Source organism: Sus scrofa, chromosome 17, assembly GCF_054392235.1.
Source record: "Sus scrofa isolate SSC_HxYL_T2T_F1_AM1 chromosome 17, Sscrofa_HxYL_maternal_Yorkshire_Landrace_v2.0, whole genome shotgun sequence".
Lineage (NCBI taxonomy): Eukaryota > Metazoa > Chordata > Mammalia > Artiodactyla > Suidae > Sus > Sus scrofa.
Genome location: NC_139399.1, coordinates 45906664 through 45931563, shown reverse-complemented (window position 1 = coordinate 45931563; position 24900 = coordinate 45906664). Strand labels below are relative to the sequence as shown.

The 24900-nt window shown below is 48.2% G+C and overlaps 1 protein-coding gene across 13 annotated transcripts; it reads left to right on the top strand.

Annotated features, from left to right (window-relative positions):
- The first annotated feature begins 46 nt into the window (after nt 1–46).
- On the top strand, nt 47–24668 carry GGT7 (gamma-glutamyltransferase 7). Of its 13 annotated transcripts, none has more exons than XM_021077550.2 (15): nt 47–232; nt 7331–7566; nt 7937–8088; nt 9333–9450; nt 10316–10383; nt 10598–10671; nt 10981–11177; nt 13349–13436; nt 14986–15113; nt 15272–15360; nt 17485–17634; nt 17754–17871; nt 18870–19007; nt 19945–20037; nt 23914–24668. In XM_021077550.2, exons 1-15 carry the CDS (start codon nt 64–66, stop codon nt 24031–24033), a joined length of 1938 nt encoding a protein of 645 aa, XP_020933209.2. In that variant the 5' UTR covers nt 47–63; the 3' UTR covers nt 24034–24668. The 13 variants fall into 13 exon arrangements, with proteins under 13 accessions (XP_020933209.2, XP_003134453.4, XP_084859793.1 ...); XM_003134405.7 differs by having other exon boundaries at nt 19945–20044; XM_085003667.1 differs by having other exon boundaries at nt 10542–10671; nt 13349–14850; nt 19945–20044.
- The last annotated feature ends 232 nt before the right edge of the window (nt 24669–24900 follow it).

Here is a 24900-nt window from a genome sequence, read left to right as displayed (position 1 = left end):
CGCCCCCCGCCCCCGCCGCAGCACTTCCGGCAGGCGCAGCGCTGCTGGGGGGCGCGGGCGAGGATGGCGGCGGAGAACGAGGCCAGTCAGGAAAGCGCCCTGGGCGCCTACTCGCCGGTGGACTACATGAGCATCACCAGCTTCCCGAGGCTGCCGGAGGACGAGCCCGCGCCCGCCGTCCCTCTGAGAGGCCGCAAGGACGAGGACGCCTTCCTCGGAGACCCTGATACCGGTGAGGCCCGCTGGCCCAGTCCCTGCCCCCTGGGACGGCCCCGGCCCTCCTCCATTTGCGCAGAGCATCACCTCCAGCTCCATCTCCCTAATTTACTCCCTTCTTCCCGGACCTCTTCCTTCTCCCTGTCTTTGTTAATTATCTGGTGGGATTGGGGATGCATTTCTACCTTGGAGGCTCAGGATGCGACAAGGGAGGATGCCGGGAACTGCAGTAGGAGGGATTGGGGTTACCCTTTCGGAAGAGCCAACTAATAAGGAAGGAATGTTGGAGGGGAGATCCTAAAGAGCAACTGTGATCACCCAGAGGGGACTTTCTGTAGTCAAGGAGAAGAGAATAGGAGAAACCAAGTCAGAGACTGCAGCAGGATGGATAGAGGCTAGGCTTTGAGAAGAACTTCCACACAGCCAGGGATTGTGGGAAGAAGAGACCATGAGGAGAAACTGGGAATCTCTTCATGTCCAGGGAACGGTAAAGAGAATATGATTCCCATCTATCTGCGAGTGATAGGTTTGGGAGACAGGGGGATGGACTGCATGACCTCTCAAAGTCCTTGGGGACCAGAGCACCTTCACTGCCCTGTGGATTACCTCACCCCTCCCAGAGCAATGGATCAGGCCAAGCCTGATCTTAGTAAGGTACCCTGCCCCCTAGGAAACAGGCCCCAGTATTTTACTGTATTCCCTTCAGCCCTCTGCAGGAACAGGCAAGGCCAGGAGTGGAAAATAGGAAAGGAGGAGACAGGGCTTGGGGGAGAGCTGCGGCCAAGAGCTCTCTGAGCGTTTCTTCCCTAATGCTCCCTCTCCTATCCATGTGGCTGAGCTCTATCCTCCCCTCCATTCTTCAACCTCCATCTCCTATCCCTCATTCTCTCAACGTCACTTCCTGGCATTAGAGCATCCTTCTGCTTCACTCTCTCTTCCTCTCCGTGCCTGCACTTGAGTCGTATCCCTTACCAGCCTGGCAGATTCTGCTTCTCAGCCCAGCCCTCTCTATCTTGGCCCTTCTGTGGCCATGCCTAGCCTGATAGCCCCAAATTCTTTCTCCCTCCACAACTTTCCAGTCACCTGGCCCTGACCAACAGCCCCTGCCAACCTGACTAGATGGATCCCACCTGGAGGGAGTTTGAGGGGAAGATGGGGAGGCTTTGGGACATCAAATGTCAAAGCTGCCGATTAAAATTTCTTTTCTGGAGGGAGTAGTTCTGGAATCAGGAGGTAGCAGGAAGAAGTGTCCTGGTGGATACCAGCCTGAAACCAGGTCCTTTCTTCGGGGGTCAGGAATGTTACTTTTGGTCCCAGCAGTCATTATGGGACAATGGATACAGTTACCCTGACCAGCCTGTGTTCCCTCTTCCAGCCTATCGGGGAATGCCTATCTCTCCCAGTCTAGAGATTGGAAACCCCTGATATGATTTATCCTCATTTTCTATAAATATCTTAGCATTTCTCAAAACCTGTGGTTATTTATTTGCACAAACTTTCATTACCCCATGTCTGTAAGCCCTATGAGGATAGGATCATGAGTGCCTTCTTCATCATCCTTTCTATACCATCCAATGCAGTATTGAGCTCTGAACAAAAAATTGTTGATTACATAAATGAATGAAAGAGAAGATCTCGGGATGAAAGAGTGGCAGGGGAGGAAGTTCTCAAACCTCAGGGAGCACCTTGGGGAATTAATACAGGCTCTACCCTAAACTATACAAAAATCCAGCAGAGACCCTAGTCACCTGAGTTTCTGGGAACATGCACCTCATGCCAAGGTTGTGCACTAAGGTTCCAAGGACTTTGCCATCCTACCAGTGTAGTCATTTCAATGCCATGTTTCCCAGCACTGCGTCCAAGCCCCAAGGCTCCCCTGGCCCAGTTGGACCAGCCTGCTGGTTAATATGACCGCCTATGTTCTCAGTCTGCTGATGCCACCTGATGGTGCTGCCCCTTATGCAGGACTTTGGTTGTGCCCAGCTAGCCTCTAGTCTGCTGTTCCCCAGAACCAAGTGCCAGGCGCCCCACAGCAGGCCCAGTGAAACAGAGCTAGATGGTGACCACTCCAAGATTAGGGACACACTTTATTTATTCTTTTTGAGTTCCAGGCCTGCGTTCCTCTCTTCCCCAGATGTTCACCTCTGAATATCCTGCAAGTTCTTCACCTTCAGCATGTTCTGTGCTGTACTCATACACCCGTTCTTCCTCCAATGTCAATCTCAGTTAATGACACTGCCATTCCTCCAGTTCCCAAGGTAGAAGTCCAGGAGCCACCCATGATTCTCTCCCTTCCTCTCATTTCTAAACAGTGATCAAATGTTCTCTGTCTCCCTTCTAAATATCTTCCAAATTCTATCTCATCATTCCTGTCATCACCACTGTAGATTTACCACCATCCTCTCTTAACCTGTAGTACCCATAAGTAATATAGCAATTCTTCCTGCCTCCTGCCTCTCCTCCACCCCCTCCCACCCCCAGCCCATCCAACACCCTGCATTTTTTTTTTTTTTTTTTTTTTTTGGCTGCACCCATGGCTTGCAGAAGTTCCCCAGCCAGAAATCAAACCTGAGTCACAGCAGTGACAATGCCAAATCCTTACCAGACCACCAGGGAACTCCACACCTCCTTGCATTTCTAATCATGTCACCTTCTGTTTCAAAAATCTTTAATGACTCTCCCTCAAAGGATCGAGCAAGCTGGATATGATCCCAGTCTCCAACCAAGATCTCTCTCCTGAGTTCTAGACTTGCCAAGCCAACTCTGTTCAGGGTTCTTTTGTCATAAACCCAGCTAAAACTGAGCTACATCTAAAGAGAATTGTATTGGTAGCATAACTGGAAAGTTCAAGGATACAGAGCTTCAGGCATAGCTGCATCGAGGTACCTGAAAGGGAATTGGCTTTTCTCCATCATTTGCTTTGCTTTCACTTTTATGGGCTTCATCTTCAAAAAGCCTTCCATCTTGTGAGGGTAAGATGCCCCAAACAGCAACAGACTTACAATCTGGAGAGAGAGAAAGTCTTTCTCTTTCCCAATAGTTTCAGCAAACAAAACACAGAATTTGAGTATCATTGGTGGTAGTGCTAGTCACATGAACCTGAACCAGTCGCTGTACAGAGGTGCCGGTTCTGGTTGTCTAGGCCTAGGTCAAACACTCAGTCTGGTCAGGAATGAGGAAATGAGGAATAAGAAAGGAGATTTGGGGAGTTCCCGTCATGGCGCAGTGGTTAACAAATCCAACTAGGAACCATGAGATTGCAGGTTTGGTCCCTGCCCTTGCTCAGTGGGTTAACCATCCGGCATTGCCATGAGCTGTGGTGTAGGTTGCAGATGCGGCTGGGATCCCACGTTGCTGTGGCTCTGGCATAGGCCGGAGGCTATAGCTCTGATTTGACCCCTAGCCTGGCAACCTCCATATGCCGCAGGAGCGGCCCAAGAAACAGCAAAAAGACAAAAAAAAAAAAAAAAAAAAAAAAGGTATCTAAGCAGATATTAGATGCCTACTAGGCCAGCTGCCTTCAGACTACTCTTGCTGTTGTCTCACGAGTTCATAATGGCCAAAATTACACTCATCCTTTTTTTCCTCAAAAGACTTGTTTTTTCAGAGTTCCCATTATGGCTCAGCAGAAACTAATATGACTAGTATCCATGAGGATGAAGGTTCGATCCCTGGCCTCGCTCAATGGGTTAAGGATCCAGTGTTGCTGTGAGCTGTGGTATAGGTCACAGATGTAGCTCAGATCTGGCATTGCTGTGCTGTGGTGCAGGCCAGCGGCTACAGCTCCGATTTAACCTCGAGCCTGGGAACCTCCATATGCCATGGGTGCAGCCCTAAAAAGACCAAAAAAAAAAAAAAGAAAGAAAAAAAAAAAGAAGACTTGTTTTTTCTGATCCCAAACTAGGCTTTCCCCAGTGTCTGGCTGTTGTCCTTACACATCAGTAAAATCAATGGTATTAATTCCCCACCACATACACACTGGGTACTCGGTAAATATTTTTACTGAATAAATGGATAATTATATTCACTTATATATTCACATATATTCATAATAAATGATTGGTGGAATAAGAAATTGAGTTTTTTTGTTTGTTTGTTTGTTTGGTCACACCCATGGTATATGGAAGTTCCCAGGCCAGGAATCCAACCCACACCATAGCAGTGACCCAAGCCACTGCAGTAACAGTGCCATATCCTTAACCCACTGCGCCACAGGGATGTCCAGGAAGTGTTGAATATATCTAACTCTGATAAGGCCATATCACCTTCACTTCCTGGCTCCTCATATCTAATTGGAGAAAACATTTTTAAAGACAAGTACCTGGAAATATCAACTAGAATTAGCTTATAAGTTTCATTTTTGAGGGTGCCATGGCACAGCCAAATAAATAGCTATAAGTTCAAAACCCTTTCCTTCAGTTCATTTGAAACTTCTAGGAAACAAGGAGAGTTCTGTGTCCACAATAGGAATTTAAAATCTGTTTGTTGAATGAATTCTAGTTTTGTATACAGTCTCTGTGCTGCTGGTACTGAAGGTTAGAAGCAAGCATGATCAACTGAGGGAGGCTTCCAGAAGACAATTTCTTTTTTTTTTCCCATAAAAAATTTAAAACAAATTACATGTTCATGGGGGGGAAAAAGAGAAAAAAAATCCTCTTCTCCATTCTATCTCCTGCAATTTTCCCTCTTTATTAATACATAATAAAATATGTATACATGAAAATAGATGTATTGATTTAAAAATAACAAAAGAAATATATGTAAGTAGTAAAAATTTCAAACAATTCTCCAACTCATTCTCACCTTCAGTATCTTTCTCCAAAAGTAACTTCTATAAATAATTTCTAAAAATTACATATATATATATATATATATATGGTTTCTTATTTATACAAAAGAGGAGGGTATAGATCTTGAACACCAGGTCATTGAGCTTGGATTTTTATCATTTTAGCACGAATCAACCATGATAGTATTTTATTTTATTTTATTTTTATTATTTATTTATTTTTTTGTCTCTTTGCCATTTCTTGGGCCGCTCCCGCGGCATATGGAGGCTCCCAGGCTAGGGGTCTAATCGGAGCTGTAGCCGCCGGCCTACGCCAGAGCCACAGCAATGCCAGATCCGAGTCCGAGCTGTGTCTGTGACCTACACCACAGCTCACAGCAACTCCTGATCGTTAACCCACTGAGCAAGGCCAGGGATCGAACCCGCAACCTCATGGTTCCTAGTCAGATTGTTAACCACTGCGCCACAATGGGAACTCCCATGATAGTACTTTAAACAGGAAAATATAACATTCAATTTTTAATATTACCCACAGACTTTTAAAGGGGTTATACTCCTAGGCCATAGTAGCAAATGTTCAAAAAATATTTACTGAATGAATGAACTTTTAAACACATCATGAGTACAGTCATGTACTAAGGCTAAGATTTCAGATTATTTCTTTACTGTTCACAAACACCCAGGACCTTTAGGCCATTTTAGAAACTTGGGTTCAAGGCTAATATAATCCAGAGAAGGGAAACAATGGGATGGAAAAGGGTCTCTGCCTGGCCTAGGTGGAGAAGAAGTGGAAATAACTTTGAGTGAGCACCTGCAGAGAGTCTGGTATACCTTGCCACATGGAATCCTTGTTCCCATCTGGCCAGTTAGGGATCAGCTCTATTATCAGGATGAGGAAAGTGAGGCTCATGACTTGTCCATGATCATCCCGCAAGTAAGTAGCTTTCCAAGCTCCTCTGCCTCTACTTTTATTACCCTGAGATCCATTCTCCAGACAGCAGCCAAAGGGATCTTTTTAAAACACAAAACAGATGGCTTCATATTTTTGCTTAAAACTCTCCAGTGGCCTCCTGTGGTTCTTAGGGTAACATCCAACCTTGTTACTAAGTCCTCAAGGCCCAGTGCATCTGACCTAGCCTCCACCCCACTCCTCTTTCTCCTTGCTCCAGAGCCACCCAGATCTTTGTTAGTTTTTGTTTGTTTGTTTGTTTGTTTTTTTTGGCTGTTTCCAGACCAGGGATCAAACCCACATCCCAGCAGCAACCCAAGCCACTGCAGTGACAACCCTAGATCCTCAACCTGCAGTGCCACAAGGGAACTCCTTATTATTATTTTTTCCTAATGCACCAAACTCATTCCTATCTTAGGTCCTTTGCACCTGCTGTTCCTTCTTTCTGGAACACTCCACGCACTCACTTCTTGCTCTCATCCCTTAGTTCTCAGCTTAAGTCACCTCTGCTTCTCCTTGCCTAATTTCCCCAGCTAAGCTCCACAAACACGTGTCATTGTTCTCTATCATTTCATCCTTTTTCTTCATGGCACCTGCCACAACTTGTAATGGTATACTCCTTGGTTAACTTAACATCTTTTGGAATTCCTGCTGTGGTGCAGTGGGTTAATGACCCGGATTGTCTCTGTGGTGGCACCAATTTGATTCTTAGCATAGTGCCACAGCTGCAGCTCACATTTAGTTCCTGCCCAGGAACTTCTACATGCTGCAGATGTGGTCCAAAAAGAAAGAAAGAAACATGTTTATTATCCTCTTCTCTGGTCTTTGAATCCACGAAGGCAGGAACCATCTGTTCTTTTAACCTAGCATCTAGCATAGGGCCAGCCTCATAGCAAGCCCTCCCTGTTTGTCCAATGAATAAATGGATGGATGGACAATGGTAACAAAGTTGGAAGCAAAGGTCTGTCCACTCAGTTTTGGGAGCTGACTCCTAGCATAGAAGGCTGGGCCCCAGGTGGGGCAGGATCTGGTTTCCAGGGAGGGCCCAACCCCCGCCTCTCTAGGAAGTGTTCTCAGCCCGGGGTCCTGGATCCCGGGAAATCTGACCTGGGGGCGGGAATCCAACTGCCTTGTGGCCCATTTGAGGGTCCCGGTCTCTTCCAAGTTGGGACCACCGCCCCTCATCCCTGCCCCTACCCCCACGCTCCCTGGAGTGCTTGGGGAGACGCTGAAAGGGGAACGGTGCTAATCAGCGGCGTTCGTTTGACCTGGGCGGGAGAGGTGGGGGTGGAGGGGTACGCAGAATAGCCCCGCCTAGAGGGCGGGCAGGGCTGGGTCAGAGCTGCCCAGACCGACCCCCGGCCGCCGCCCCGCAGACCCGGACTCCTTCCTGAAGTCAGCACGTCTGCAGCGGCTGCCGTCGTCGTCTTCGGAAATGGGCAGCCAGGACGGGTCGCCGTTGCGGGAGACGCGCAAAGACCCGTTCTCTGCGGCCGCTTCCGAGTGCTCCTGCCGCCAAGATGGGCTCACGGTCATCGTCACGGCCTGCCTCACCTTTGCCACGGGTGTCACTGTGGCGCTCATCATGCAGATCTATTTTGGGGACCCCCAGGTGAGGGAGAAGGAGTGCAGAGGGGCAGAAGGGGAGAACATGGGGAGGAGGGGTGAGAAAGTGCTTGAGGAGAGGTGAGAACTGAGGAATGCCTGAGTGGTGGAAGGGGGCCAGCAAATAGAAAGGGGAGAGGGCGGTGACCCGGGAGCGGAAGGTCCCGAGGGAGGGGCTCCTGGGCAGGAGGGGGACAGAGCTCAAGGAAGAGAACTGATCCCGTAGGAGTCACTTGAGGTAAGCAGGGAAGAGTCACAAGGGAGAGTCAAGAGGACAAAAGGGCAGGGCTCCCACCCTCACCCCCACCCTCTGTGGATGTACCTGGGGGAGATATGGGGGCTCCCATTGCCCTGACCTACTCCTCTCTCCCTTCCAGATATTTCATCAGGGCGCTGTGGTGACTGATGCTGCCCATTGCACGTCGCTGGGCATCGAGGTGCTCAGTAAACAGGGATCTTCGGTGGATGCAGCTGTGGCAGCAGCCCTGTGTTTGGGAATCGTGGCTCCACACAGTTCAGGCCTGGGCGGGTAAGAAGCTCCCAGCTAGTGGAGGTTGGGGTGCCCCAGTCCCCCTTCTATCTTTTGGTCTGTGACTTCACGCAGGGGTCTCCAAGTTTGAGCAGAGGGGCAGCTAGACCCCCAACTCCTTGCATTTTCTCTTTCTGCACCCCAGTCTTACTCCCTTCTCTTTATATGGAGTCAGAGGAGGTTTTCATTTTTTTTTTTTTTAACTGGGAAACTGATTTCATAAACTATAAAGTGAGGGAGATATACTGTCAATAATTAAGGCTGTGATACTTAAACTTTTAGGGTTTACAAATCATTAAATCCCTGTGAGTCTGATGAAAGCTATGGATTCTCTGTCCTCCAAAAATACACCCCAGGACAAGAACACTCAAGACAGAAACTATAAACTGACCATCCAATGGCCACATCCAGGACAGAGACTGGTTTGGTTTTTAAAAATTTGTTTGCTAATGTTAAAAAGTTGAGAATTTTCATAAAAATCCAGCTTTCTAACATTTCTTGAACAATCAGGAGACCTGGTAACCTTGGGCCTACATTCCCACATGGCTTCAGTTATCTGGAGCTGAATAGACGCTGCCTCCCATGATGGGGCTTGTACTGTCCACTTGGCCATAGTTCCTACCACTCCCTTTTGTTTATCTGTCCTGCTTTCCCTATTGTGTCACTTGGCTTTCCCTCTTATGTTAATTGGCAGGCCAATTATCTCAGATGTAACCCCCATCTCAAATGGAAACAAGCTACAGAAAAGGGACAAGCTGAGTCTATACCTTGGCTCCTGCAAGACCAGCCCTCCGAGCCCTACCCAAGAAATTCCACTTTTGGTTGTGTACAAACAGTCTTTACATAATTCAGTCCTGGGAGAGGGAGCAAGGACATACTATAGAGGCAGGTGCAGGAAGCTGGCAAGGGTCCAGCTGTGGTAGGGGGAGGGGATGGAGGGGGGAGCAGAACATCCTGTTCTCCCAGTCTCTAGGTTTTCCCTAATCAGGGATTAAAGTCTCCAGTGACAGACTGGAAGAGGTCCGTGGACTCTGGATCCCCAACCCCCTTGATTTCACTTCCCACCCTGGTAGGGTGGCTGAGTCTCTGAATTTCTGCTGGGGAGGGGCTCAGACACCTGACTCCTGATGACAAACTGAGTGTATAGCCATCACTGTTGCGAGGGGGAGGTGTTAAGGGATGGCAGGTTAATTGTTCAGAGGAAAGGCATTCTTATCACCCTCCCCCTTCTGTATTTCCCCCAGTGGGGGTGTGATGCTGGTACATGACATCCGAAGAAATGAGAGCCGCCTAATTGATTTCCGGGAGTCTGCACCAGGGGCTCTCAGAGAAGAGGCCCTGCAGAGATCCTGGGAGACCAAGGTGGGGACCCTGGTGAGAAGGAGGGGGGTGGGATGTCTCCCTTCATTGCCCTTCTGCTAACCCAAGCAGTACTTTGCTGAGTATTTACTGTGAAGGTGAGGAAAAGAGTTAAGCAAGATGTTCTTAAGCTATGAGGGAAACAGACAGCCCCCAAAATAAAATAATGAACAAAAAAATCTGGATGGTTGATAACAAGCAGTACAGCAACACCTTACTTCTCTGGCAACCTTGCCTATCTGGCACATAAGAAAGAAGAAAAAAGGTCACTGAGCAGCCTGGTGTGTCACAAAGTAACTGCACTATCACTCACACATCTCACTCTGAGCCTGATGTTGCTAACTTTCCCAGCCATGACACATTGAAAGATTATAGAGGAAGTGCTAGAAGCAGTTCCTACTGAGAGCAAAGGAGGAAATAGAATAACTTGGAAAAACAGATATTTAGTGCAGCGGCAAAAGCCAAACACCTCCCTGAATTATCACAGTTCAGACTAATGGTGTTGTGATATGAAAAGGTTAAATGAAGGTCCCCTGTCCACAGTTTTAAAAGGCAGGAGTAGGTATAATCCAATATAGACAAGTCTCCATCTAAATTGGTTCTGTCTTGCTCTTAAAAGGGTTTGCTTAATTTATAATTCCCTCAACTATGATAGATAAATGAGGCCTTTCTGCATTTGTGGATAGGAAGTCAGGGAGATAGGAGGGATGCCTGCTGGGGACAGCTTGTCCCTCCTCTGGGATACTTGGCCTGTGTCTCTCCCCTGTGCCAGCCCCCCATCCCTGGCTTGGGGCTCTGCGGAGTTCAGCCCAGCCCCCCCTTCCAGTGACCTGGTCTCCTCTCTCCCTCACCTGCCCGCCTTGCCCAGCCTGGGCTCTTGGTGGGGGTCCCCGGAATGGTGAAGGGGCTACATGAAGCTCACCAGCTCTATGGCAGGTAAAGATTTTTCCCTTGGGGACCAGGGGCCCTGCCTGCACTCCTCCTTGGGTGGCCTTCTCCCACCTTCCTAGATTCTTCCCTTCCCAACCCTCCCCTCCTAATATCCCCTTCCCTTGCCAGGATTCTCCTTCCCAGGAACCCCCCCTCCCCCCCAGGACCCCTCTTCCTCCCCCCAGGACCTCCTCCACACCCTGCTCTCCGGCTCCCCCAGGCTGCCATGGTCCCAAGTCCTGGCCTTTGCAGCAGCTGTGGCCCAAGATGGCTTCAACGTGACCCATGATCTAGGTCAGTGGGGCCTTGGGGGGGTGGGTAAGGGAAAGCCATGAGGTTGCTGAGAGGGGAGAGGTAACCTCTCAGATTTGGGGCTTAAGCCAGAAAGTGCCTCTCTTCCAGTTTGCTCCTCAGATCCCCCCTCCCCACACCACCCTGCCTTCACTGCGAGGCAGCCTCCAATGAGGCGATCTGGGAGGACCCTTATACACTGCCTCCTCTAGAACAGACTCCCGAGGGGCAGGAGTGTTTAGGGCCAGCTTCTCAGCCCTCTGCTGCTCCACCTGTTGCGTGTCTAGCCCAGCCTCCTGTCCCTGCCCGCAGCCCAGGCCCTGGCTGAACAGCTGCCACCCAATGCATCTGAGCACTTCCGTGAGACTTTCCTGCCCTTGGGCCACGTGCCACTCCCTGGCTCGCTGCTGCAACGGCCCGACTTGGCGGCGGTGCTGGATGTGCTCGGCACCTCCGGCCCCGCCGCGTTCTACGCAGGCGGCAACCTCACGCTGGAGATGGTGGCTGAGGTGAGCACTTGGAGCCCTTCTGCCCCGGAGGACCCTCCTGCAGGGACGTCCTCTTCCCCCTTGCTCCCCTGTCTTTCTTTCTACATATGTTTACTGAGGATTCCATTTACTTGAAATTCTGAAAGAGACAAAACTAACGTCAGAATAAGTGGTTCATGGGGTTGGAAGGAGTTGACTGGGATGAGGCACAAAGAACCTTCTGGGGTGATGGGAATGTCCTATCTTGATTAAGAGAGGTAACTTTGGAGTTCCCGTCGTGGCGCAGTGGTTAACGAATCCGACTAGGAACCATGAGGTTGCGGGTTCGGTCCCTGCCCTTGCTCAGTGGGTTAACGATCTGGCGTTGCCGTGAGCTGTGGTGTAGGTTGCAGACGCGGCTCGGATCCCGCGTTGCTGTGGCTCTGGCGTAGGCCGGTGGCTACAGCTCCGATTCAACCCCTAGCCTGGGAACCTCCATATGCCGCGGGAGCGGCCCAAGAAATAGCAACAACAACAACAACAAAAAGACAAAAGACAAAAAAAAAAAGAGAGGTAACTTTGAGTTCCCCAAGGCTGGTGCCAAACCATACAGTGGCCTGTCCTGGCCCTCCCAGGCCCAGTGGCTTCCCTGAGCCCATAGTCCCACCCTGCTCTTGGGTTTTCTAGGGACTGAGGAAAACACCTCCTTCACTGGTGACTCTGAGGACTGGGGAGGATTGACACAAGGCTACCAACCAACCCCAAAGAGTCTTAGTCTGACAATAATGGATTCTGAGAACAGTTAGCAGTATTTCAAAACTACTAGTGGAAAATTATTTTCAAGATAAGGGTACACAGACCAAGTCAGTTGTTCTCTCATCTGTGCGATGGGGGTGGATATATCCATCTCTGCCATACAGTATGGGAATTAAACAGGTCCATCACTCATTCTGCATTCATGGAGTGCCAGCTATGTGCCAGATCCTGTGCTGGGCACTGGAGATACAGGTGCCCATCTCAAATGGATTTACCTGGAAAGTCCAGCAGAGTACTGGCCTTAGATCTGCTGGGTCCAGGAGCCCCATCTGCTTTGCAAGGACTTGGTCTCTCTTTCTCGCTCTCTCTTTTGGCCTCAGAACTCTACTTTCCTCTGTTTGAAGTTACTCTCTCTCAGATCCTTTCCACACCTGTCCCCCACCAGCCATCCTTACATCAGCCATCCCAGAGAAAGAGCAGTTCTCATCCCAGTAGTTCCAGCAGAGCCTCAAGGTTGTGTCTCATGAGCCTGTCATAGGTCTCATGGCTACTTCCCAAATCAATCACTGTGGCACAAAAAAGGAATGTTCTGATTAACCTTACCTGGGTCCTGTATCCTCTCCTGGAGTTGGAGAAGGGGATGAGGGAAACTAACAAAGACCATCAGAGCTTTAAGAGAAAAACAAAACGAAACAAAACACGAAATTGAGTTTATGAACTTGCTGGACAAAGCCAAGAAATTCAATGTGTAGTTCACTGAGGGTAGATTAGAAGTCAGAGGTTTCAAGTACTAAAAAGTACTAAAAAAGGAAAAGATACCTAGTGGCTATGCTAATTTAGGATTGACAATTAGCAAGCTGGATAGAATGTACAGTTTGTACAAGATTGGTTCACTGGTCAGTAGAATGCTCAGTTATATCCAGTAAGGGTTATTCCTTCCAGAGTCAACCAGAGTTCATGGTTTTGGAGTGGCTTTAGGTGGCTATAGTGAAATGCAGAATTCAGTTTTGATAACTCCTAGACAAGTGCTGCTGTAAATGGAAAATCTTCCTTCTACATAGGCAGAGGGTAGTATGTGCAAAGACATGGAATCATGAGTTCAGGATCTGCACATCACTCTGGGTCGCTGTATAGAGCTCATCAGGATATAGCAGGACATGATTGGAGAGGTAGGCAGGGGCCAGATCACAAAGGGCCTTGAATGCCAAGCTAAGGAGATCATTCACAGATTGTACCTAGCACAATGTCTGGCACATAGGGGGTGCTTATTGTTAGTGCTTTTCCCCTTCCTTCTTCCTGGGGCACCCAGAGCTAAAGACCATGATAGGCATTGCAGAAGGCACCAAAGTTATAAACATCTGATCTCTTGTGATCCAAACATAGGACTTAGGCCAAACCTGCATGCTCACAGTGTCATGTGTGATTCACAGAGGTGGGGGATATTCTTTCCCCTCCAGGCTCAGCACGCTGGGGGTGTCATAACTGAGGAGGACTTCAGCAACTACAGTGCCCTTGTGGAGAATCCTGTGTATGGCGTGTACAGAGGTGACCTCTCCCCCAGCTCCCAGGGTCCCCACTCAGGAGAAGCCTCCCAGTCCATGGCCACATCCTTTTGGCCTAATGACTCCTCCCCATTTCATGAGAGAGAAACTGAGGCAATGAGCTGCCTAAGCAGCCAACCTAAAGCAAGCCAGAGACAGCCTACTTTCTGCAGTAGTTGTAGGGTTAGTTACCCCAAGTATTTAGGATATGGGGAGGGAGGTCTGTTCAAAGGCTAAGGCCTAGAAATTGGGGTTCTGGCTATTAGGTTTTCTTGATTTGGGTTCTGTGTTGCCTCCAACCACTCCACAGCCCCCACTCTCACTGCCCTCTATTTCCTAAAAAGAATCCGTAAAGCCAAAATCCATCTTCGCTTCAGGTTAGAACAAACCCTTCAAGACAGTCATAGACCCACACCCTCATTGTTCCAAGAGGAAACTGAGCCCTAGGGAAGGAATGGAACTTAACCTACCAGATTCAAAACCAACGAGGAACCCAGAAAGCCACACTTATGACATGGGCAAGGCCTGTGTTTGCTGAACCCAAAGTGGCAGGTTCCTAGTCCCTCAGAAAGTTCTCAGGCTTTCCCCCCTCAAAGGGGCCCAGATCACCTCAAGCCCCAGAAGAGGCTTCCTCCGAGTTCAGGTTTCCAGGCCTCAATCTCTTGAGCTGATTCCTCTGCCAGAGGTGCTAGTACGTGGGGCCGAGGAAGACCATAGCTTTGGAGCCAGGAAGACCTGGGTTTGCCATTTACCTTGAATGAACCACTTCCCATTCTGAGCCTTGGAAATAATAACAGTGCCTACCTCTCAGGGTGGCCATGAGGATTTAATGAGATGAGGTTAGAAGTTACCCTGATCAGAATGGGCACTGAATGTATAGTATTTGACTTCCATTTGTCCTCCCGTGCCTGGGTTCTCTTGGCAATGCCAATAACTCGATACTCTGGGTTCCCCTTATCTCCTGTAACCTTGGACCAGCTGCCTGTTTGTGCCTCAATTTCTTCACCTATAAAATGGGGATATAACAATAGCTGTTATGAGTATTAAATGAGTTTGTTAGTTAATGTTATGTGTCAGGTATTATTATTATTATTCCTTTGATATCCAAACATCTAATAACAGGGGCCTTGAATAGGAAGAGAAGTTTGCTGTTCCAACAAGTTTCAGGGGTGGGACCATCAGGGGCCCTGAATACTATCCTAGCCTGAGGGAGTAGCTGGAAGGAGACACAAGGTGGACCAGGAATCTGGACATTTGGACATCTGGACACCTGTCCCCCGCTTTGCCAATGGACTGCAGTGTGACTCTGGGCAAATCAGTTTTCTCGAGCCTTCATTTCCTCATGTGGAAGAGGAAGCAAAGACAAGTGTTCTGGGTTGGAGTCCTGGCCCTGCCCTTGACTCCCCATGTGAACCTGGGTGGGTCCCTTTGCCTCTCAGTGCAGTTTCCCTATCTGATGGGGGGTTCAGTGCAGTGGTCCCAGTCTTTGTGATGGTGGGATGTGGAAATGCCTTGACCCCTCCCCTGCCATCGGTCATTTCTTGTCCTTTCAGGCCACCTGGTTCTCAGTCCCCCAGCCCCACACACAGGCCCTGCCCTCATCAGTGCTCTCAACATCCTCGAGGGCTTCAATCTCACCAGCCTGGTATCCCGGGAACAGGCTCTTCACTGGGTGGCAGAGGTAAGGCTGACCCCTCCCCTCCACCCTGGGTCTGGGGTAAGGGGATGGGATACTGCCGTAAGGCAGGACTAAATCACCTCCAACTTTTCACACACACAAAGATCCTGGTGTAGGTGCTGGGCTTGGCAGCCTCTTCCATACCTCTGCTCTGTTTTCAGACCCTGAAGATTGCCCTGGCTCTGGCCAGCAGACTGGGAGATCCTGTCTACGATTCTACCATCACTGAGAGCATGGATGACATGCTCAGGTGGGTCCTCAGGGCTAGGACCCTGGGTGCTACAGAGGTGGTAGTAGATGTGGAGAAAGAATCAGGTGGAAAGCAGCTGGTGGAACAATAAGGCCTGAAGTTCCAAGTCAGTTTCAGCTCAACCCAACTCACAGCGTGACGCTAGCTGCCACGCCTTGCGCCTCAGTTTCCCCATCTGCACAACAAGGTGGTCTACTTCATGTGGCTGTCAGGTATTTTTTACTTTAGCAGGGTATCTGTAAGGACGCATCTCTTCTCCCTTTTGAGTGGAAAAAGAAAGCCTAATAACAATGAAAAGAGCCCCCAAGCAAATACTGGAGGTGGTGGGGATTTTGATTAAAATATACCTACATTAGCAGCAGGACATAGTAGTAAGACTATGGGCTCTGGTTGGACTGCCTCAGTTCAACTCCCAGCCTGACTATCCACTAGCTGTGCAGCCTTGGGCAAGTCATTTAAACTCTCTAAGTCTCAATTTCTACAAGGGCCTGACAATAATGGTGCCAACCTCATGAGATGGTGCTGAGGAGTAAACAAGATCATACATGCAAAGCACTTACCAAGTTGTCTGGCACATAATAAATAGTCAACAGATAATCATTTTTATTATAAACTGGTAATAGAGGTAAGATTGATTACCATTTAAGTGCTACTTAAAGACTAGCTAAAGGTAAGATTAGAAGCCAAAAATATAGTTCATGTAAATTTGTACTAATACTCAAACAACCTTCTATGAATTCAGTTGGAAATAATGAGACTAAATGAACAGCTAATAATTAGAAAACAGAAACAGAGGCAACTGAAATCATAACCAGGTCAAGGTCATAAGGATAAAGCCTAAAAACCAAGCCTCCTCCCCCCACCCCCAGACCACCTGAAACAAAACCCTCTGTGCTGTCTCTGTGGCTACCAGCCCTCATGGTTGAAAACTGAATGAATATCTTCAGTAATCCTGATAACTTGTCATTCGCTAACCAGTTAGAATAACTGGCTAACCATTATCAGGTAAGAAACCCTCAGCTGAACTTTTAAAAGTGGAGAATTCCAAGTTTTCAAGATTAATGCAAATTTATGGAGTTCCTGTTGTGGCACAGTGGTTAACAAACCCGACTAGGAACCATGAGGTTGCGGGTTCCGTCCCTGCCCTTGCTCAGTGAATTAACGATCCGGCACTGCCGTGAGCTGTGGTGTAGGTTGCAGACGCGGCTCAGATCCCGTGTTGGTGTGGCTCTGGCGTAGGCTGGCGGCTACAGCTCCGATTCGACCCCTAGCCTGGGAACCTCCATATGCCGTGAGAGCGGCCCAAGAAAATGGCAAAAAGACAAAAAGACAAAAAAAAAAAAAAAAAAAAAAAAGATTAATGCAAATTTAGCTCTAAAGTACACACACATATTAAATTAATTCAGGAGTTCCCGTCGTGGCGCAGTGGTTAACGAATCCGACTAGGAACCATGAGGTTGCGGGTTCGATCCCTGCCCTTGCTCAGTGGGTTAACGATCCGGCGTTGCCGTGAGCTGTGGTGTAGGTTGCAGACACGGCTCGGATCCCGCGTTGCTGTGGCTCTGGCGTAGGCCAGTGGCTACAGCTCTGATTCAACCCCTGGCCTGGCAACTCCATATGCCATGGGTGCAGCCCTAAAAAGACAAAAAGAAAAGAAAAGAAAATTCTAATAGCATGTAAATATTCCTGTATATAAAACCCTCCTCCGACTAAACTCTTAATAAATTTTTAGTTCTGGACCACAAACACTAAGTTAAATGAATTCAGTTTGTCCATTTAAAACAAATATTTTCTGAACGTCCACTCTGTTTGAGATACTTTCATAGAAAAGATTAAATGAGCAGAGCCAAGTAACTAAAAACTTAATTTAAACATGAAATAAACATTGGCTCTAGAAGAAAGCCTGAATAATGCCTAAATACATTCATTCAGTGCAATAACTGTTTTCTATTTATCCCCTATACTCTAGGAATAGGTGAGCTTCTGTTCTCTTAGGCCTAATAGTTCAGTTGGGGGAGGCAGATAGTAATCAAATAATTACACAAACAGACATCACAAAGCGTTGAGGGGTGGGGGATGATGAGAGCCTGTTATATGTTCATCTCCTACCCCTTGTCTTTTCAGCAAGGTGGAGGCCGCCTACTTCCGGGGCCAGATCAATGACTCTCAGACAACCACTGCCCCGCTCCTGCCCATCTATGAGCTAAACGGGGCTCCCACAGCTGCCCAGGTGCTGATCATGGGCCCTGACGACTTCATTGTAGCCATGGTCAGGTATGCCAGCTCAGACTCAGGACTCGGAACAAGGGATCATGTGGACCAGGAAGGAGGTGGGGGTTGGGTGGGAGTGAGGCCAGGCTCAGGGCTTACCTGGCCCTAACCTTGGCCCTCAGCTCCCTGAACCGGCCCTTTGGCAGTGGCCTCATCACCCCCTCAGGAATCCTGCTCAACAGCCAGATGCTGGACTTCTCTTGGCCCAACAGGACTGCTAACCACCCTGCGCCCAGCCTGGTAGGGTCTTGCTTCCCTCCACCCCTGGGGCTCTGAGGTGAGGTAGGAGGTGTAGTAGTATGACTGCTCCTCCCTCCCTACTTCTGGGAAATTACAGTATAAGGAAAAACAGCCGAAACAATGTATACACTTCATTCCCAGCCCAAGTCTAGAGCTCAGAGCTGGATGGTTTCCAAAGAAACCTCTTCTCATTCTGCCACTGTCTCACTGTGTGACCCAGAGAAAGTCTTGCCCCCTCTCTGGGCGTCAGTTTCTTCTGTACAGTGAGGATATCGGCCTCCTTTTGGTGCTTTGGGTACTTTTCAACAGTAGTAGTCTATGACGGTATGATGCTGAGCTGATGGGGGCTCAGCTCTATTTTGGGGCACTGAGGAGATATGAAGATTTGGAGATCAGTGCTCTTAATACCCTCCAGGCAGGGGCCCCAGCAGGACAAAGACAGCTGGAGATGACCAGGGTGGGGATTATTCTGTTCTTTCCCATAGTCATCTATCTGTCTGTCTGTCTTTCCTTCCTTCCTTCCTCCCTCCCTTTTTTCTCCCTCTCTCTCTCCCTTCCTTCCTTCTTTTTTTTTTTAAATTAGAATATAGTCCATTTACAGTGTTGTATCAATTTCTGCTGTACAGTATAGTGACCCAGTCATACATATATTTACATTCTTTTTCTCATACCATCTTCCATCACGTTCTATCCCAAGAGACTAGACACAGTTCCCTGTGCTGTACAGTAGGACCCACAGTCATCTTTCTTGGCTTGATCCCTCTCCTGCCACCCACAGCAGCCCCATGGCCTTATGGCTCCATTACCCACTTCACTTATCCAGGGATCCTGCCCATTTCACAAAGAGCAAACTATGGTCTAGGAAGGGACCTGTCCCCAGGAAACCTGGGCCTGTGGAACATTCAGGAGAGGGATAGGTGTTGCAAGAGTGGGGAAATAGCCCTTTCCTGTCTCGCCCGACCCCTTATCCCTCTGTGGTCTCCGTCCTCTGACAACAGGAGAACTCGGTGCAGCCAGGGAAGCGGCCACTGTCCTTCCTGCTGCCCACTGTGGTCCGGCCGGCAGAGGGACTCTGTGGGACCTACCTCGCCCTGGGGGCCAATGGAGCTGCCCGGGGCCTCAGCGGCCTGACACAGGTGAGGTTTCCCCTATGTGGCCAGGAGCCATGCTATGATCTGGGCTGCAGATGCCCTCCTGTCTCTGGCTTGTCCTCGTCTCTTACTCATGCAGCAAACATGAGCCAAGACTGCTTTGTGCCAGGCCCATCCTGAGCACTGGGGACACGCACTGCATTGGTCTTAGCAAAAACAGAGCCCCGATGGTCCATGTCTTCCCAGGTTATAGGGAAAGTCACAGGGCCAGTAGATTTGAGGAGTGATATAACATCTAGGCTGCCGAGGTTCTGTCAACCTCAAGTCCCATCATGTCTCTAGTCAACATGTGAATAATGAGCAGCCCTCTTTGGGATCTGATTTTGAAAGGAAGGTCCTGCTACCTTCTAAAACACCTCACAACAGTTCCACGAATGTGTTGAACATCTGATATATGTGCCAGGCATGTATTTGGCACCTGGTGAGTTAACAAACCTGAGCTTTGGAGTCCCAGCCAAAGTGCTGCCAATTTCCGACTGTGTGGTGTCGGGGAATTTATTTAGCCTTTCTGAACCTCAGTCTGCTCATCTGTAAAATGGAGATAATAACAAATAGCTAATATTTATGGAGTTTTTACTAAGTGGCAGACACAGTGTTACATGTGTTAGCCCTTTTAACCTTCCCAACTTTGGGAGGAATCCTTATTTCTTTTTCATAGATGAAGAAACAGAGGCCCAACAGTTCCCTGGCTCTCTCCAAACTCTGGAATGAATCACTTTTCTTCTCCCGCCCTCAGCTTCCCCTCCATGAAATGGAGACAGTCGTCACAGGCCTGCCTGTCTTCTGGGGTGTTGGGAGACTCAGAGGACACCCCTGGGATAATGTTCTAAAGACTAAGGAACCTGGACAAGGGGCAAGGACTCTGGATCCTGAACCCACACCTCTGGGACAGCCCTGACTTCTGTCCCTTGGTTGCCTCCAGGTTCTGCTGAATGTCCTGACCTTGAACCGGAACCTGAGTGACAGCCTGGCTCGTGGCCGCCTGCACCCGGACCTGCAGTCCAACCTCCTGCAGGTGGACAGTGAGTGCAGAGTAGAGGTCCCCTTGGGGTGGGCACAGGACTGGGTGGAGAGGGGGGCTTCTTCCAAGGGTGCCCCTGCCTCCACCAGTACCAACTCCTTGCCATTGAAAATTTGATTTCCTTCAACCTGTTGGAACAGCGAAAGATCTGGAGTTTGGAACCTGTCTTGCCATTATCTGGCTGTGGCCTTGGGAAATTCATGTCTCCACTCTGAGTCTCAGTTTTCTCATTTGTAAAATACTATAAAGATGTTCATTTTGCAAACCATTCATTCAGCAGTTTGCATTGAATACTTACTATGTGCCAGACATTATACTAGGTGCAGTTATAGGCAGACAGGAAAATAAATATTCAAAGAAATATGAGAAATCAAAATAAATGCTCTGCAGAGCACTAAAGCAGGATCATGTATATGACTGACTCGATGACTGGGGAAGGCTTCTCTTTGGTGACATTTAAGCTGAGATCTAAGAGTGAGAAAGCACCCACCATGCAAAGAACTAGGGCAGGCTTTGTAGGTCAAGGAAACAAGTGCAAAGAACTCATGGCAGGAATGGGCTTCGCATGTTTTAGGAGTAGAAAGGAGACCAGGGTGAGTGAGGGTGACATAAACCAGAGAAGCAGCAGGGGCCAGATCATGGGCCTTATACGTTATGGTGAAGAGATAGACTTTTCTCTAAGAAGAATAGGTGCTTAATTTTGGACACAGCTTAATTTCATGGGAAAGTTATGTGTACTATTGAGGAGTTTTTATTAGAACAAAGTATTATGCTAGTCCAGAGGGGATACAGAATTGAATGAGATATGGTCCTTGCTTGTTCAGTCTCCCCATTTTACATCAGATAAAGAAACTGATCCTCACAAAGATTATAAAGTAGTCAAAGACCAACCAGTAAATGGCAGAATGGCAGAATTGAGATCAGACACATGCCACGCCTGGCTGATACCCAGACTCGATCCTTTTTTGTTGGGGGGGGGGGGCACACCTGCAGCAGGCAGAAGTTCCCAGGCCAGGGATTCAAATCCACACCACAGCAGTGACAATGCTGGGTCCTTTAACCATCAGGCCACCAGAGAACTCTGCAAAGACTCAGTTCTTACTGCATGGCTCTTGATAGCTCCTGGAAGCCCCAGACCTAGATCCTTAGTAGTCACACCCTGTTGTTGGCTAGTGACACTGTGGATCCCGAGTTGATGGTTGATGAGGCTAAAATCCTTGAAAATGAATACTGTTCAACTAATACCTTCTGGTGTGTATCGAATGTAAGGTTCTGTGCTAAGTTACCATGGGGGTGGGAGAGGCTCATCCTGGCCCTGAAGACAGCAGTATGTGGTGTGGAGACTTGAAGGGAAAGTTCACCTACCTGAGGACTCTGGGAGGCTTCACGGAAGAGGTGATAACTAGCTGGGCCTTGACACAGGAATTTGGCACATGGAGGTAAAGAACATTCTTGAGGAGGGAAATAGGCTGGGCAAAGCCAGAGAGAATGGCTCAGAGTACGGCAAGAAGGCCAGCTGGACTAGAGACATTGTTTCCCAAACTTCAGAATTTATCCAATATCTTTATGATTTTTGCCATATTTACACGCCATCTAAAGTGTTATTTTCCTAATGCATGTCTACAAACAGACTTCCTTTTTAACCTAAATGTATTTTAAATGTAAATCTTATAATCACAAATGGAAAAATGGCATCATTTGCCACAAATAGATGATAAATAACTACAAAAAAAAAATCAAATGTTTTTAGGTTTTAGTCAGATGCTTTTGCCCATGGAAAGTTCTGAGGCCTGCTCTCTCTTTTAAAGAAGGAAATTAGAAATGTTAGAGACCTGGAATTCCCACTGTGGCTCAGCGGGTTAAGAACCTGACATAGTGTCATGAGGATGTGGGTTTGATCCCTGGCCTCGCTCAGTGGGTTAAAGATCCAGCATTGCCATGAGCTGCGGCCTCGTTCACAGATGCAGCTCAGATCCAGCATTACTGCAGCTCCAAGTCAACCCTAGCCTGGGAACTTCTATGTGCTGCAGGTGTAGGCATTAAAAAAAAAAAGAAGAAAAGAAAGAAAAGAAAAAAATGTTAAAGACCAGACCTGAGTATAGTACTTTCTATTCCTGAAAGGATTGGAAATGAACCATAAAGGGAATACATTTCCAACTCTGGGATTTAAAGCTATTTAATGCTGTGTGTCTATCTCAAGAACTACCCCAATCATCCCATTTGGGAAATAAGAAGATCAGATTTTTGTTGAGGTGAGGTTACAGGACTTATCATGGAGGTCCATGTTAAGAAGTATGGGCCTTAGTGTTCCCGTTGTGGCTCAGTGAGTTACCAACCCGACTAGTATCTATGAGAATTTGGATTTGATCCCTGGCCTCACTCAGTGGGTTAAGGATCTGGCATTGCTGTGAGCTGTGATGTAGGTCATAGACACAGCTCGGATCTTGTGTTGCTGCAGTTGTGGTGTAGGTCAGCAGCTAAAGCTCCGATTTAACTGACCCCTAGCCTGGGACCTGCAGCCCCCAAAGCAAAAAACAAACAAAACGAGTAGAGGGAGACCCAGTGAATAAATAAGCAAGATGCAGGTAGCCATAAGTACTTTGAAAGAAAATAAAGCAAGGAGTTCCCATTATGGCTCAGTGAGTTAAAGACCCAACATTGTCTCTGTGAGGATGTGGGTTCAATCCCTGGCTTTGTTCAGTGGGTTAAGGCCTCAGCTGCAGCTAGTATGTGACCTCTAGCCCAGGAACTTCTAAAAAAAGAAAAAAAAGCAAGGTAAAGACAGGGACCGCTATTTTATTTTATTTTATTTTATTATTTTTTTTTTTTTGGGGGGGACCGCTATTTTAGATAGTGGTCAGGGAGGTTCTTAAAGATTGAACTGAAGTAAAGGGAGCCAGATTTGTGACTATCTAGCAGGCGAGGATTCTAGGCAGAGAGAACAGCAAGTGCAAAGGCCCTGAGGTAGGAGCATGTTTGGTCTCTTTGAGGGACAGCAAGAAAGCTAGGGTAGAGTTAAGCAAGAGAGAAAGAGAGGAAGGAAGTGAGGAAAGGAATTTAGAGAGCTGCAAGATTCCAAATGATGTTGGGCTTTACAGGCCTTGGTAAGGACTTTGGATTTTTAGTCTAAGAGTCATCAAAGTGAAAGGTTTTGAGCAGGGGAAGTGGCATGTTCTGGCTAATGGCTGCTGTGTGAATAGACTGTAAGGAAGCAGGACTAGAAGCAGAAAGACCAGTTAGTGGGCTATGCAGTAATCTTGGCAAGTAATTATGGCAGCTTGGCATAGGCAGGTGGAATGAAGACTCCAAAGCCAAGCCCTTTTTTCAATATTAAGAATAACTGTATAGGGAGTCCCCATCATGGCTCAGTGGTAATGAATCTGACTAGTATCCATGAGGATGAGTGTTCGATCCCTGGCCTTGTTCAGTGGGTCAGAGATCCGGTGTTGCCGTGAGCTATGATGTAGGTTGCAGACATGGCTCTGATCCCAAGTTCCTGTGGTTGTGGCATAGGCTACAGCTCCAGCTCCAATTTGACCCAGGCTGGGAACCTCCATGTGCTGTAGGTGTGGCCCTAAAAAGACAAAAAAAAAAAAAAAAAAGAATGACCGTACATCATTGATCACTTACCATATGCAAGGCTCTGAGCTCTGTGCTTTCTTTTATCCCTGCAACAACTTTATGTAACAGGTTCTCAGATAATCCCCATTTTATGCATGGGGAAACTGAGGCTTAGAGAAACAAAGCAAGTTTCTCGAGGTCCTACAGTTCCTCAGCAGAGCATCTCAGGACCAGGATTCAGGTCTGACCATCAGACTCCTGAGCCAGTGCCCTGAACTCTCTGAATGTATGTTGGGGGATGGTTTTCAGGTGAGTTCACAGAGGAAGAGATTGAGTTCCTGGAAGCCAGAGGTCACCACGTGGAGAAGGTCGATGTCTTATCCTGGGTCCATGGCAGCCGGAGAACCAACAACTTCATCATTGGTGTGAAGGACCCTCGGAGCCCAGATGCAGCCGGAGCTACCATCCTGTAGAGCAGCAGGGTGGGGGTGGGGGGGTGTCTCTGCTCCCCTCTTTTGCATGTTCTTAGAGTCCCTCCTTCTCCCAGGTTTTGTCTCAGAGGGACCCCAAGGATGCCCCAGATCAGGGGCTAGAGGGGATGCTTAGCAAACCCTATTTCCAGAATAACTGGAAAATTCTCCATCTGAAGGCCTGTGGTGGTGGTGGTGGTGGTGGTGAGTATTAGTGCCCACAACCAAGCAGGCAGGACCTTGAGGAGTCAGACTGTCTATCTGTCTGTCTCCTTTCCCTCAGCTATGCTGGCCCTGAGCTTAAAGATGGGCTTGCAAACCCTTCTCAAGGGTCCTCACCACCCCAACATCTCCAGTTGGGCCTAACCTGGGCCTTGTCTTCCAGCTCCCTTCTGTCCCCAGCCTCATTTCTTAAATGACTAGGATTTTTTTAAATGGACCATCCTGGGGAGGGGGTGCTCCTCTCCTCCTCCCACCAGGTTGAGGTGGGGGCCTTACATTGGGGGGGACCCAGGGTGTGGGGTGGGGTGGGGGTGGGGGCCAGCTCAGGGGCTTCCATTTGCAAAGGGGAATTAAAGAAAGAATATTGCTTAACCGTGGCTTTGACTGATTTCATGTTTGGTTGTGTTGGGAGTGGGAATGAGAGAAGAGATGCTGGCTCACCTTGTTCCAGTAGCCTTGACTCCAGGGCAAGTTAGAGTCAACTTTGTGGGAGTTGTAACAATATCTGCCATCTAACCAAGACTTGCATTAATAAAAATAATTCATAACAATAATTATAATTATAGATAGAATCTATTGAACACAATGTGTGCCAGGCTCAATG

Coding starts and splice junctions, on each gene's coding strand:
- GGT7 (XM_003134405.7), top strand. CDS start 64: ATGGCGGCGGAGAACGAGGCCAGTCAGGAAAGCGCCCTGGGCGCCTAC. Junction 10,384..10,597: donor GCTCACCAGCTCTATGGCAG/GTAAAGATTTTT, acceptor CGGCTCCCCCAG/GCTGCCATGGTCCCAAGTCC. Junction 17,872..18,869: donor ACCACCCTGCGCCCAGCCTG/GTAGGGTCTTGC, acceptor CTCTGACAACAG/GAGAACTCGGTGCAGCCAGG.